This window comes from Mercenaria mercenaria, chromosome 6 (assembly GCF_021730395.1).
Source record: "Mercenaria mercenaria strain notata chromosome 6, MADL_Memer_1, whole genome shotgun sequence".
NCBI classification, from domain to species: Eukaryota; Metazoa; Mollusca; class Bivalvia; order Venerida; family Veneridae; genus Mercenaria; species Mercenaria mercenaria.
This window is the reverse complement of record NC_069366.1, coordinates 1,883,470-1,898,328: the sequence shown is the minus strand read 5'-3', so window position 1 is coordinate 1,898,328 and position 14,859 is coordinate 1,883,470. Positions and strand designations below refer to the sequence as shown.

At 34.4% G+C, this 14,859-nt stretch overlaps 1 protein-coding gene and 1 non-coding gene across 3 annotated transcripts in view; both read right to left on the bottom strand.

The window, feature by feature from the left end:
- Positions 1-5,973: 5,973 nt before the first annotated feature.
- Positions 5,974-14,859, bottom strand: part of LOC123549746 (uncharacterized) — a 30,704-nt gene continuing 21,818 nt past the window's right edge. For both annotated transcript variants that reach the window (XM_053544957.1, XM_053544956.1), the window contains one exon: positions 5,974-13,667. In XM_053544957.1, the coding sequence (XP_053400932.1) occupies positions 10,948-13,667 (2,720 nt within the window). In that variant the 3' untranslated portion in view covers positions 5,974-10,947. The remainder of the gene's footprint in view (positions 13,668-14,859) is intronic.
- Positions 10,072-10,143, bottom strand: Trnas-uga (transfer RNA serine (anticodon UGA)). Its single transcript has one exon. It is a non-coding gene; the product is annotated as a tRNA-Ser (tRNA).

The following is a 14,859-nucleotide window of genomic DNA, read 5'->3' as shown; positions in this document are numbered from 1 at the left end:
TATTGTTGTATTGCCACACGGGTCTCAGACCTTTTGGATGGAAATAAATAAACTTGAAACTTAATATATTCTTTTTATCTTTAATACTTATTCGTCAGAATAGCACTTAAAAAAAGGATACGAAACATCACTATACACTATGCAAATGCATTGTTTTTGAATACTTTTTGGTTTATTGGATAATGAAAACATTCTAATCTGTTTCATCTCCATTAAAATACAATAAAACAATAATAAAACTAAGAAAACTAAACATTAAATAGTGCACTTACTTCTAACTTACAAGTTCAAACTCAGGTATTTATATCTCCATGTCATGTCATGTTTAAATAAAATTATTAAAGCAAAAATCATTGCCAATCTGTAAAATTATATGCAAGAGAATGTTCTTATTTTTTGATCATCTGGTTAACATTTCTATAAAGAAATATACTCGGTATGTAAACATATATATCAACTAGTCAACAAAATTAGTTCACACCTCTTCGTCTAGTCCAGATTTCAATAAATGTGAGAGGTACAGGTATTTTGTTAGCATTTGTCCCATATACTTTATTAGTATAATTTGGGTATACTGAATTCAAAAATTTATGTTGGCCATCTGACAAATGATTTTTTGTAGGTCAAAATGGCGGAAAACAAAATGGCCGCCAAATTAAGATATTTCTAATATAAATATGTAATAGTACTACAATTATCTAAAAATATATGGGGTTCTTTATAAAAGTTATGTGTAACATAGTAACAGATTAAATTAACAAAAGTTTTTTCAAAGATAAATAACTTTTAATCCAAATGTGTGTTCCATTAGGAGAAAAAAAGCATTTAAAAACCCACTCTAACTTGTCTATTTCGCCAAAAAGATGATTATTGAATAATTCACGTTGGTTATAATTACAAAGCTATTGCTGAATACAGTACACTAATTTTATATTTGGAATCAATTTACAGGACAGAAGCTAAATCCATAAACTGTTTATCACTATAATTATTTCAAAATAATATAGATTGAAATATTTGCTTTCACATTTGCTATTTCATGTTCATTTCGTGCCTAGAGTTCATACAGCTGGTAATGCTTTTATCGCATATACATAATTTATGTCTGTGCATAAGAGCCCAGTCTTTTCACATTTACATTTGAGGGTCCTACATCCAGAGGTACACTTGCAAGCAATGAACTCAATACAAGCTTGAGGAACTGGATCACGGGTAAAAAGAACTGGCTTATGTGTGTCATCTGCCACCTTTCATCCCATATTGGAAGGTGTAGGCAGCTCTGCATTGAGAAAAGTTGATTGGTTCCATACCAGGGCTTGATAATGAGCTCTTCTCATGTGAAATGAGCAAGCATCACTGGTTGGGGGTATGTGTTCAGGACTTGTAGACCTGCCAAACGTAACATTTTGAGCACTGTCAGTACTTACAGCCATACATTTTGCAAATAAAATATTCACAGTTTTTCATTACTTCATCAGACAGTTGTCCATATCTAAGACCTTCTATCAGTTTTGCACTGGCTGTAAACACTTTAAATACAGATCTTTAGAGATTCTACAGATATTTGATGTTGTGTCTCAGCCAGTGAGTGCATGAAAGGCAAGTAAAGTTCTACGCAACTCTTCAGTTATTGAGGATTTATTTAACACTGTGTTCACTTGAATATATTTTCGTTTTTTCACTGTTCCAGTCATCATCCGTACTGTTGCATTTATTTCCTGCAAGTGGCATAGTAAGAGCAAATACGTCAGTATCTCTGGCAGAAACAACAACAGTGTTACAATTTGATCGTTTACTGCAGTGAACAGCATGGAGAATGATTCTTGTGTCAGCTTCCTCGCGTTTAGCCATTAATTCATTCAAATTAAGTTCAATGACAGTGTTTTCAACAGTTTCTTCTTCCTAAAAGCCGACGCCAACAACCAACGTCCTTTCTGTAGGCGATTGCATGATCAGCTTCTGATAAAAATCTACTGCGTCAATTTTATTTGCAGGAAGTGCTAAATATGTTACACCAGGTTTCAAACAATTCATTGAAATTTGCAAACCACCCATTCTAGGGCACTGCCCATTTCAAATCCACAAGCTTCAAGTAAAGAGCCTGGTCAACAGTTATAACTAAATGTGACTGTCCCAGTCTTTCTGATATATGCATACACTTCTGAACAACAGTGTTTAATGTGTCAATATCTCATTTATGATTCAGAGGAATAACATGACCAGTTTCAGGATCCATTAATTTCAGGTTGTTTTTTTTCAGCTAAAAATGTGTCTACTCTTAGTATGTCTCTGTAGCTCAATGAGTGTCCTGCACTATGAAATAGGTTAACTCAATGTTTTAACCTAGTCATCTAGTGCAATGTACTTGTACCATCACTCACTCCATAAACAATATCTTGTGCTACACTTACTATTTTTGTTTGCCTATCCGATTCAGGATCTTTATGGTCAAGTTCTTCATCTAGAAGCTCTTGGCCACCATACGTTATATACAGAAACATGGACAGACACTCCGGAACACAGTTTACTGAATCATTTTCAGTCACACTCGGTTCGGAATGTCCTTCCAGAGAGAACAAATTAGCCATTAATTTAAGTGCTACGTGTACTAATGACAAGAAGTCGTCACTGGAATTATATTTCTGTATTGTCAGCCGTTCATCACTATTACCAGTAATATAATAATGGACATCTCTAAGCATTGTCACAGCACATTCATATGGAACAAGGAGTGTATTCCTTTCATCAGAAGATATATGTAGTGGAGTTACAAACTAAAACTGATTTTTCAGTTTACGTGTAGGGCTTCTTTGAAAGATGATATTCTAGAATTAAATGACAAAGAATTGTTGAAGAAGTCTCTTCAGTACGTATGCGGTATCTATTCCAACTGTCTGAAAGCTGCAGTATTTGCGATTTCATTGCAGCATACCCACGTTCATGTATAAGAAAGATCATGGCAAGATCTGTATTTGAGTTGTCCGACTTGGTTTTGCGAACTCCGTATCTAAAGAATTTCAACATTTTTATAATATTTGCCCTCTGTTGACATCAGAGAGTCATAATCGCATTGTGTTGTCATGTTTAGCATCCTTTAAAATACTATCACTGACTATTTATGTTAAAGAGTTTTTTCATGTTTTTTTTTTGTCCTGACAGAACATACACATTTCCCAATTTAGTAGGAGTATATGATAAGTTTGATGAGGATGCAGCTTTATCTAATGTTTGCTCTATATTAAACCTAGCTTTGACTGAATAGTATGTATTAGTTCTTTGTGGACAAAATTTGAATAACACTTTCTATGGCAACGTATTTTGTCATTTTCATCTATTTTTTCAATTCTACTAATTATGGCTTCATATTTAGAAAAAATCTCTAAAAACATCTTGATTCAGCACACTCTTTTAGAGATGTTATGCCTTGAGGCTGTTTAGTTTAAAGTTTTGTCAGATTTTGCCTCCTGACAAATGATGTACTATTCTGTGCTATCTTGAAATGGTCTTTTGAGATGCAAAGTCTTGCCCATTCTTACTTTGGAATACAACTATAAAACAAAATAATATTTATTACTTATCATTCACAAGCAATTATAGTATATAAAAAAGCTAGCTTTAACAGATTCTTATAAATGAACTTATCACATATACTGAAAGTTAAAATAAATACAAATTCACCAAATCTTAAAATATAATCAAGTATATAAAGCAAAGCATCTCTAAAAAATTTAGAAATAAAATATACATGTAAATTTGTCGTACCTGTAAAAAATCCTTCGAAAAGTCCTGTTTCCATGAAGTATTCTTGATACCTCTAAAACTGTCAGAGTTAATTTGCATTAAATAACAGGTAAAACACTCCAAAGAGCTTAGATAAGGACTTTAACAAAAACATGATTTGACTCAGATTGTTATTGTGATAGGGACCTGGATTGTTTATACTAATTAAGTTCACACTAGCCTTAATTTTAATCCCTGTCACACTTAATTTTCATCCATTATTATGATGCTAAGGTATTAAAAGGGTGATTATTAAATAAAATGATCTAACCAGCATAAGATACGTTCTACATGGTATTCTGTTCATTACAGACGATGTCATGTTGATTAAGTTTTAACTTCCCCATTGTTTATTTTTTTCTTAAATGACTATTTCAAAACTGCAAAACCATGTCATCAAAAATATCATTTTCTTTTTGAAATTAAAATCCCAGCGGAAGTTTTCAATCTAATACTTAGTCTCATTTTTCTATTCTATAAATGATGTTGGATATTTTGTGTTTAAATTGTCTTCAAATGCCCCTTTTTGAACCCCGTAAAGTTCACATTTTTAACTTGTGATATGTTTTATTGATAGATATTTACTCAATTATACTAATAACATGAAATAATTTGTTGAAACATATCTAAAGATAAAGATTTGTATTGTAAAGTAATATCGATGAAATTTTTTTGTTAAAAACAGTGGTTGTTTTTATCCCCATTTTTAACCCTTTCAGAGGCATATGCCAGATGGCCAACATATAATTTTGGATTCAGCACACCCAAAATATGTTAAAAAAGTATGTTGGACCAAATACTAACAAAATGCCTGTAACTGCATAAATAAGCTTATATTTGCAAAATCGGACTAGACTATCTGTGAAAGCTCACAAAAATGCTATAACGTTAGACAAAGCCGCGAGTGGGGCCATACGCACCAATAAAACAAAGTCGCAAGTCATAGGATTACAATAGCAACAAAAATATGTCTGTGATAAACACCCAACAGACGCCTATAGAAATTAGATCCTATAGAAAACACTAAAACACAAAAAATTGATATCTAAAAATATTAAGATCATAGAAACTTAGATTGTATGTAAACGAACAAAAATCACTAAGGACCCTAAGAAAGCCTTACATAGACTTACATAGGCTGAGAAACTTCTCTTAATATGAGAGCTAATAAACATTTTCACATAAAACGCATTCCTAAGTAAAACTTTTACTTATGGTATGTAAACAGACATTGTAGAAATTACTGAGATATATCAGTCTAAACTCCTAACATCAAAAATATAAGGTGAACATGAATAGCTGGTAAAAGCCAAAATATAACATTATACAGAAATAATGAGCAAACAGAAAATCAAAATTTATTAGGCATGTCAACGAGTGTTCGAGTACTCACCGATTTTTTTCGATCGAGTACTCGGTTACTCGTTAAAAAGTGGCTTCCATAACCGGAATAGGCAAGAATTGGCCGTATTTAGCATTTTTGTTCACTTTAAAGGGAGATAATTCATAATCATTAGTTGTTTCACCATGACTCCCTAAAGCTGTGATATAATGTTTCAAAGCCATTTTTTGTTGGATACAGTTGTAAATAATTACTTTATGCTATTTAAAGGGAAAACTCGAGAATGTAAACCAACACAAATGATAACAGCTTATTGATATATCAGAGTCCACGTAAAAACGTAAGATAATCAAAATATCAATAAAATCTGTAAAACGATCCTTTGGAAGCAAAGAATGCAACCAAGAAGAAAAATAGCAGACTCGGTTTGATTGAGTCTGTTCATGAGAGGTAATGAAATGTGCAACACTTCTCACGCTCCCTGCGGAACTCTATTACACACCTTTTGAATGGACACCATGATCCCAAAGAACCAGAAAATAGAACAAAACTGAATACAAGTACGGGGAGACTTTTACAGCCGCCACACAAACACATCGTGGTAACTGACACCGGTTGATGTTGCGGTCTTTTTTTAGTCTATACACGTGTGCAGCTTAATTCTTCAATCCCGTGACACCATTGATATGGGGGTTGAAATGTTTATACTACATGTTCGATTAATAGTTTGCTTGGAAGCAGTGGTCTAACAGTAATTATTACATCAGAATAACTGACACGTCAGGATGACACCACCCTTTACTTTGCTTTGAAAGTTGGGAAGAAGTAAAAACACAAATACCGAATAATTTTGAAAACCATCCAAATCTTTACTTAACTTTCTATATTAACATAGAACATCTAAATATACAAGTTAGAAACATGCCAAAACTACTGGTAAAGATGACAAATCAACTTAATTAATAAAAAGAACAAAGGAAGTTTTAAATTTTGCCAAAAAGTAAATATTAAAACATTATGTTCAAAAAATCCAACTTTACCACACACATTTGGTTTTTACAGAAAACTCCAATGTTTTTGTAAATTCCATCGCATAATTAAATTATATAAGTCTTAATGTATATAGATGTATAGACTAGATCCTAGACTATGATCTATTTTTTTTTCTTCAATTTTTACTTTTAGAATTATGAATATAGCCAGTCTATATCCAATATCATATAATAATGTTACTATCAGTTCTCTGCGAAAACCTCTAAAATAGACTGGCATTTGTCACTATTACTAATTTACATGGAAAAAATGACAAAAGTTAAAATATCGTGACAAATTCATTATTATCGCGTCCGCGCTGTCTGGTCAGGATACATGCTGTTCGCTTTCAAAGCCTATTGCAATTAGAGAAACCGTTAGCAAACAGCATAGATCCTGACCAGGCTGCGTGGATGCGCAAGCTAGTCTGGATCCGTGCTGGTCGCAAATGCACTATGTTGGTTTTCTCATGACGCGGCTCATATGTAGTATAAACGCGTGGAAGAATCTAGCCCGAATGTTGCTCTACCCTAATAGTTTATCCACCGTGTTTAAATTCACAACTTCATGAATGACAAATCAATAAATTTATGTTTGAACTAGCTATCTCTTCCAATGGAGCATAGGATTATACGGGAGCTTTAAATAGAATAATTTAATGAAATATTCATCAAATATTGAAACAAGAGGAAATAAATGATTTTTATTAAACAAATGTATATACAAAAATTGAAACATGCAAACTGTAATTGTAAAGTGATATCAGTATATAATGAACGAAGGTAACACATATAAAATGTAGAGATCCGGAATATTTTTGCCAAAAATTAAATATTAAAACATTATGTTCAAAAAATTCAACTTTACCACACACATTTGGTTTTTACAGAAAACTCCAATGTTTTTGTAAATTCCATCGCATAATTAAATTATATAAGTCTTAATGTATACAAATGTATAGACTAGCTCCTAGACTATGATCTATTTTTTTTCTTCAATTTTTACTTTTAGAATTATGAATATAGCCAGTCCATATCCAATATCAAAAAATAATGTTAATATCAGTTCTCTGCGAAAATCTCTAAAATAGACTGGCATTTGTCACTATTACTAATTTACATGGAAAAATGACAATAGTTAAAATATCGTGACAAATTCTTTATTATCGCGTCCGCGCTGTCTGGCCAGGATACATGCTGTTCGCTTTCAAAGCCTATTGCAATTAGAGAAACCGTTAGCAAACAGCATAGATCCTGACCAGGCTGCGTGGATGCGCAAGCTAGTCTGGATCCATGCTGGTCGCAAATGCACTATGTTGGTTTTCTCATGACGCGGCTCATATGTAGTATAAACGCGTGGAAGAATCTAGCCCGAATGTTGCTCTACCCTAATAGTTTATCCACCGTGTTTAAATTCACAATTTCATGAATGACAAATCAATAAATTTATGTTTGAACTAGCTATCTCTTCCAATGGATCATAGGATTATACGGGAGCTTTAAATAGAATAATTTAATGAAATATTCATCAAATATTGAAACAAGAGGAAATAAACGATTTTTATTAAACAAATGTATATACAAAAATTGAAACATGCAAACTGTAATTGTAAAGTGATATCAGTATATAATGAACGAAGGTAACACATATAAAACGTAGAGATCCGGAATATCTGTGTGATAAATATCCTAGTTTAACATTGAGCAAGAAAACCGATATCATAGTTAACCGAATTCTGTTTGCCAACACTTTCTTAACAAAATATTAGCAAACATACTTCAGTCAACTCTGATATGAGCTCTAAATCAACAGATATTCAATAATAGTTCTCTCATTTTTAGCTCACCTGAGCCCAGTGATGAATGCCGGTCTTTTGCCTGCATTTTTGTCCATTTTTGCTTCAAACAACATCGCCATTCAACCCATGTTGAAGCTGCTAAAATAATTTTATTCCATACAATATTTTGGTTACTATGTTAGTGGAAAGAAAACTTTTAGATGTATTTCTGTGTGGACTTATGTTGACCAGAAGTTTAGTACATGTATTCGAAAAAAAAGCAACAAACCAAAACAAAGAAAAAAGAAAAACAACAACAACAACACCAACAACAACAAAACAAACAATTAGCTGTTGGATCTGAAGAAGTGTATCAGTATCTACTTATACCTGATGATACCTTATCTGTTCTCTGTATCTTGTTTTTTGGTCCTAAATACTACATATCGTATATACAGTCTGATAATTGTGTTATCAGTTCGGGTGCTAATTCCACAGCCATTTGTAAGACATTAGAATTATGAAATACACGTATATCTCAGAATCTGGGAACACTAGTTAGCTCAACTGCCCGTCGTTACGTAACTGAAATACTGTTAAAAAACGGTGTTAAATCCAAAATAAACCCTTCAATAGCATTGGAATTTTCTCTTACATAGAGATTTTTGGAAGTCAGTTGGAGATATGCTTTTGTTAGCTCTGCAAACAAAATACTTGTAAATAATATCTGGACTGAGCTCTCATCAGTTCCATATAGGAGTATTTTATGATCGCATTGAGACAATTTCATCTACATGATTCCTCTAGCAGAAGGTCTGTACATTGTTTGTGGCATTTCAGCTTTATTCCTGTCTGACATTCCATTTTTGTGAACGAGGTCCTCTGTCTCATCTAGAGATGCCCTCTCATCTAATCCGTCAAGAATAATTCAGCAAATTCTCCATTTTTTTTTCAAACAATTCATCCACAACTTCTCTTGACCCTAATTCCGACCCTAAATGTTTTTATGGCCTTGGATAATTTTTTTCTAAACTTTTTAACGAAAACTTGCAAAACTACACTTTTTTATACTTTAATCATGGTCAGTGATGTTAGAAATCAACGATGCTCTCAAGGCATAACCCCCTTATTTGTATTCATTTTTTGACACAAAAATAATTTCCGAAGTCTCATTCAATAATAATAAAAAAATAATAATAATTACCGACCTACCTACCCTATATTTTTAGCATGTTACCGAAAACAAACAATATTTTTTAGCCATAAGATAATACAAACAAATAAAGGAATACTGTGAAGCACCGCCTGGGAACGGTCAGTGGGAAAACAACATTCGGTCAATGGCGGACACCAAACCTCACTATTGACCTGCATCCTTTGCCAAAGTTGACAGAGTTAAAAGATTAATTAACTCGAGCTCTCGAGGATAAACAATATCAACTATTGAAGGAAGATACCGATAATCAATATAATGAATAGCACCCAAGTAGCGTGATATATTGTTAAATATAATATAAGCTAAATATTGGCCAATACGATGGATGGATAGTTTTGAGTAAATTAAAATATGTGTGTGTTCGGGTTTAACTTTGGCCTCCCTGTGTTCCTTTGTTTGTTCGTTTTGTCCTTGTGTGTTGACTTTGTGTGCGCGCGTGTGTGTATGCTTATTGTTCGTCTTGTCCTTATATGTTGGCTTTGAGTGTGTGTGTGTGTGTGTTGTTCGTTTTGTCCTGGTGTGTGGGCTTTGAGTGTGGGTATGTGTGGTGCACGCGTTTGCGTGCTGGGGGGTTTGTTTTGAGGAGGCTGCGCTTTTGGTGCGTGGCATTCCCTGTTTGATATTTTTCTTTGTTTTTAACGTCTTTTTCAACATTTTTAGTCATATAAACGACGGTGTCTACTTGTAGCAGTGAGCACAATGCCCAACTTTATAGTGCTGCCTCCCTGGAATATCACAAACAAATAAAGGAAATACTGTGAACTTTATAGTGCTGCCTCACTGGAATATCACGCCGTAGAGACGTGGCATGATACCCCACCCAGTCACATTATACAGACACCGGGCTGACCAGTCCTAGCACTATCCTCTTAATGCTGAGCGCCAAGCGAGGAAGCTATTAATACCATTTTTACGTCTTTGGTATGACGCGGCCGGGGATCGAACCCACGACCTCCCGCACTCAAAGCGGACGCCCTACCACTAGGCTACCGAGGCGGTGAGTAAATTAAAAGGACTGATGGATAGTTTTGCATGTGAAATGTGAAAAAAAGCAAATGATAAAACTCAAACAGGAATAGGTACACTCAAAGAACATATTGAATGTTTTGACAACGGCGTCGGATGCGAAAATGCAGTTTTATTTGTTAAATGTTAACACACAAATGCGAGTAAAATATTTTGGTTTGCCAAATAACCGCTAATTTTCTGATGATAAGTGTCACATTTCCACTACAGTTTTGTCACATTTCATTGATACATCAATATATTTAGACATACCTGGAAACAACTTAACTTCTACTTTTCCGAGAGTACAGACTTCACGTTTCATTTCAACATGAAACTCAGTACATTTTCGTCCTTGTTTTCTATTTTAAGCCTTCTGCTAAATCTTTCCAGATAAGAATTCAGATGTCCTACAGCAGACGTTGACGTTTCTTCCGTCATGCCGGGATCCTTTATACTAACACTTATATTCTGCTGAAGGATTAGAAGACTGTCAAGGAAAGTTTGCCATGATTTTAAACTCATAGTTACCTCACATAGCTCGATTTATCTTAGACTATGCATTTCTGCAGATAGTGCGAGTGCACCGTTTTCGATTTCGACGTACTTTAAGGTCAGTTTCTGTAATTTCTGTAAGGACTTTATTGTTGCATTGACTTGTTGTGTATATAGCTTTTTGGTACCATAAAAATAAATTGTAACTTCTTTAAGTTTCGGAGCATCTCTGATAAAGTCTATATCCGTTAACGTAGTTGACCATACTTTCAACTGTCCTAGGTTAGAAGTACTTACTCCCTATAACTCAATACTGTCAAATACATCTATAAACACGAGTGTGACCAGCTGGTCGTGTTTAGATAGGTCAACATAATGGCCACAACAGTCAGTTTTGTCACATTTGACATTCTCAAGTTTAAGCCTTGTCAAGGCCACTGCTTCTGTAAGCGACACAGTTAGTGTCTCACACTGTTCGTGTGGTAAGTGACATCTTGTGACAGACGCGGAACTGAGTACAGTGGGTACTACTCCTGAGACATACATATTCTCACAATAATCAAATGTTAGAGTCTCTAGTTTGTTATGCCCTGACATGTCAATACTATAACTAGTACCCGTTTCTTCAAGGCATTTGACTTCCCTGAGCTCAACTTGTCTTAACGATTTTGCTCTTGACACTGCTTCTGATAACTGTTTGCATTGATCGTTGGTAAGAACACAGCCAATGATAGAAAACGATTCAAGCGCTGGAAGCGTCATATCAGAAAAATGCATATTCTGACAATTTTGTAAATCTATCCTACGAAGGTTGTTATGTGTAGGGAGTTCGAATGTGTGACCATTGCATTTAGCTGAACAACATCTGATATCCCACAAAACAAGTTTTTGTAGAAATGAAGCCGAAACCAAAGACAAGAACAATGACACGCAATGACTGTGCGTCAGATCTTTACATCCCGCGATTAAAAGTGTACTTTTCATGCTTGATACTAATTTCATGGTGTGTTCCGTCAAAGGAAAAGTGAAAATATACAATGAACATATGGATTCTGGGTCAATGTTATCCAACAAGGTCGAATCAGTATTTCCTGTGATACTAACGTCACACAGTTTAGCAATTTGCCTCTCTGTTGAACCTGACGCTTTGTATTCGAAAAGGCAACTTGCAATTAGCTGTTGAATCTGAAGAGGTGTATCAGTATCTATGTATACTTCATGATACTTTATCTGTTCTCTATATCTTATCATACTTTTGTCCCTCAATACTATATCGTATATACATTCCGAGAGTTGTGTCATCAGTTCTGGTGCTAATCCGACTGCCATTTGTATTACGTTAGAATGGTGAAGTATATCGGTTGCAGAATACATGTTGAAAAAAAGTTGATCCAGAATGTGATTGCGATTTCTGGCACATATTCCCGTTTGCTGCGCAGGGAAGCGTTGACTAGATACGAAAACAGCAGCGAAATATTCCTGAAATGAAATATGTGTAAATGACAGCTGTGTTTCTTCGTAAACCGGATCAAAACAATTTTCTTCTGCAAGAAGTCCGTATTTGATTGTGTTTGAAATATCCTCTTTTCTAAGGCCGATTTCTTCAAGTGTTGACCGACCGAAAGTGCTTGTATTTTTGTTTCTAGATGAAGTGTCAAATGCAATTTTACTCAAGAGGAAAATAAATAGTTTATTTGCCTTACACCTCGGATATCTCTCAAGAAGCCGCGGCAATTGCAGATTTTCCAAAGAGTCTTTGCATTTCCTTTGAATGTCATATAGTCCTTCCTTTTCGTTTCCATTATCTTTTCCATCAGACCAGGCAAACATGATATTAATGATACTACTATAAGAATCGCAGGCAGATTTCCCTACTTCATACCCATTGCAATACATCCAAAGCATCTGCTTCAGCAACATTGGTGTTTTCTCTAGATGGCTGAGTTTTCTCTCACGCAAAGTTTTTCGGAAGTCAGCTGGAGATATGCTTTTGTTCGCTCTGTTAACAAAATACCTGTGAATAAAATTCTGGACTGAGCTTGCATCAATTCCAAGTAGACGTATTTTATGATCGCATTCAGACGACTTCATGTTCATGATTCCACTAGCATAAGGTCTGGACATTGTTAAGATAGTGGCATTTTCAGCTTTATCCGTGTCTGGCATTCCTTTTGCAATATGTGGTGAACGAGGTCTTGTCTCATCTCGGCGATATATGACCATTTTGTGTCGATTCGCCGTAAAACCCAACTCACTCACTGTCTCATCTGGGAATGTCCACTCATCTAGTCCGTCAAGAATAATTAGACAATTTCTCGATTCTTTTTCGAACAATTCATCCACAAATTCTCTTGCCGCTATTCCTTTTATTACAACAGCCACCATTTGATTAATTTCGTCCAAAGTACCGGACATGTGCCGTAAAGGTATATAAAACAGGAATTCAAACTGCCTCAGAAGGGCTGAATGAAGATCTTCTATTCCTTCCGTACTTTCATTGCTGTCAGTGTCAGCATCAGAATAGTCACTTTCAGCACCCGAATTGTCACTTCCAGCATCAGTGCTGTCGCGTCTGGTTTCATCTGCACTTAAAACCTCATCGCGACCGTCAAAATGCTTCGGTGCTCTTCTATCATAAATAACCTGAGTAGAATAATTATCGATGCCATAATTATCCGTTACAGTTTCAAGCGCATCACACCAGTCCTGAATCAACTTTTGACAAAATGCACTTTTACCTGAACCAACCTCACCTAATATAAAGATTCGTTTCTTTTCTTGTCCTTTGTGAAAGAAAACTTCTTGATACTGATTATTGTATTGAAATTTCGTCGAATCCGTTGCTTCATATAATGTTTTTGATGTTGACTCTCTTGTGCTTTTGTCTTTTTCTTCTGTTACCATTTTTGGAAGAACATATACGTCACTGATATCAATGTCATTATCTTTACTTTTCATCGGAGAAATTGATGTTTTTACATAATGTTGTCGGTATCGGGCGATGAGCTTTTCTTGAAGTACTAAAATTGTATAACAATTTAAATTACACAGTTTTATGTATAAGTAGAACATGATATTTCTATTAATTGAATTATGACAAGTATAAAATTTGTATCCGGAATTATATATATATAACATATAATATTACATGGAGTACACAGACAAATGTACGAAGAAGTAACAAAAAATCGAGTAGGTTCTATATCTGTGGAAAATGGAGACTTTAAATTTATATTTCTACAGCTCATTTCATTTTGTTACCAGCATTAATGTGTGGTCTAAATTGTAAAAGGTATAAGGTATATTTTTAGAAAGGCCGAAGATAGTCTGATTAGCCATTCTATCATGTTTTATTTCTAAAAAGCACGGTTTATATTGAAAATAACCACACAATGAGATGCCTTTAAATAAAAGACATTGTATCTGCAGTCAAATCGCCTGTTGTCTGATATGATTATCTTTTCTGATGGACGATACTCCTCCCGGATGGTTGTTGGGCAGATGCCTCTGTGTGTTCGATATCTTAGCCTAATATACAACTGTCGACCTTTCCAAAAAGACCCTAACATTTTATATACATGCATAAAATATATAATACAAACATTCTTGAACATTGAGTTGAACATTAAATTGTTTATTCGTAAGAAATCATTACAAATTCAGCAATAGTAAGCTCAATGTTTTGTTACAAGATCTATGCAGACAAACTTAACTACATTTTGTATATATTGGTTAGGGTCGTAAACGTATTTCAACTTTAGTAGGCTTTGGCCGTTATAACCTCTATTAAAGTTAAGTGTAATTTGTCTCATGTTGTTCCATTCTAAATGATTTTAAGGACACGCATTAAGGACACGAATTAGTGGTAATTTGTTGTGGCCAAACATTCATGCAAGACTTATGGTTCTGGATTACTTTTGTAAACAAAATGAAAAAAAAAAACACACACACACACACGCGCACAAAAACAACTGGAAATTGAACATGTTAAGGCCTGATAATTTGAAATAATTTTATTAGATAATAACACATTCTATGTGCCATTCGGGCTTCGAACATCCTATCTGCGTGAGCTTGCTTCAATGAAACGTTGTCGTATTTTATATCTGAAGTGTTTTCTGCCAGTACAAGACAAATCATTGAAATGTAGTTTTGCGATACCGCAAGCGAAATAATTATTTTACACATGCAATGCATGGCTCAATAATTTTC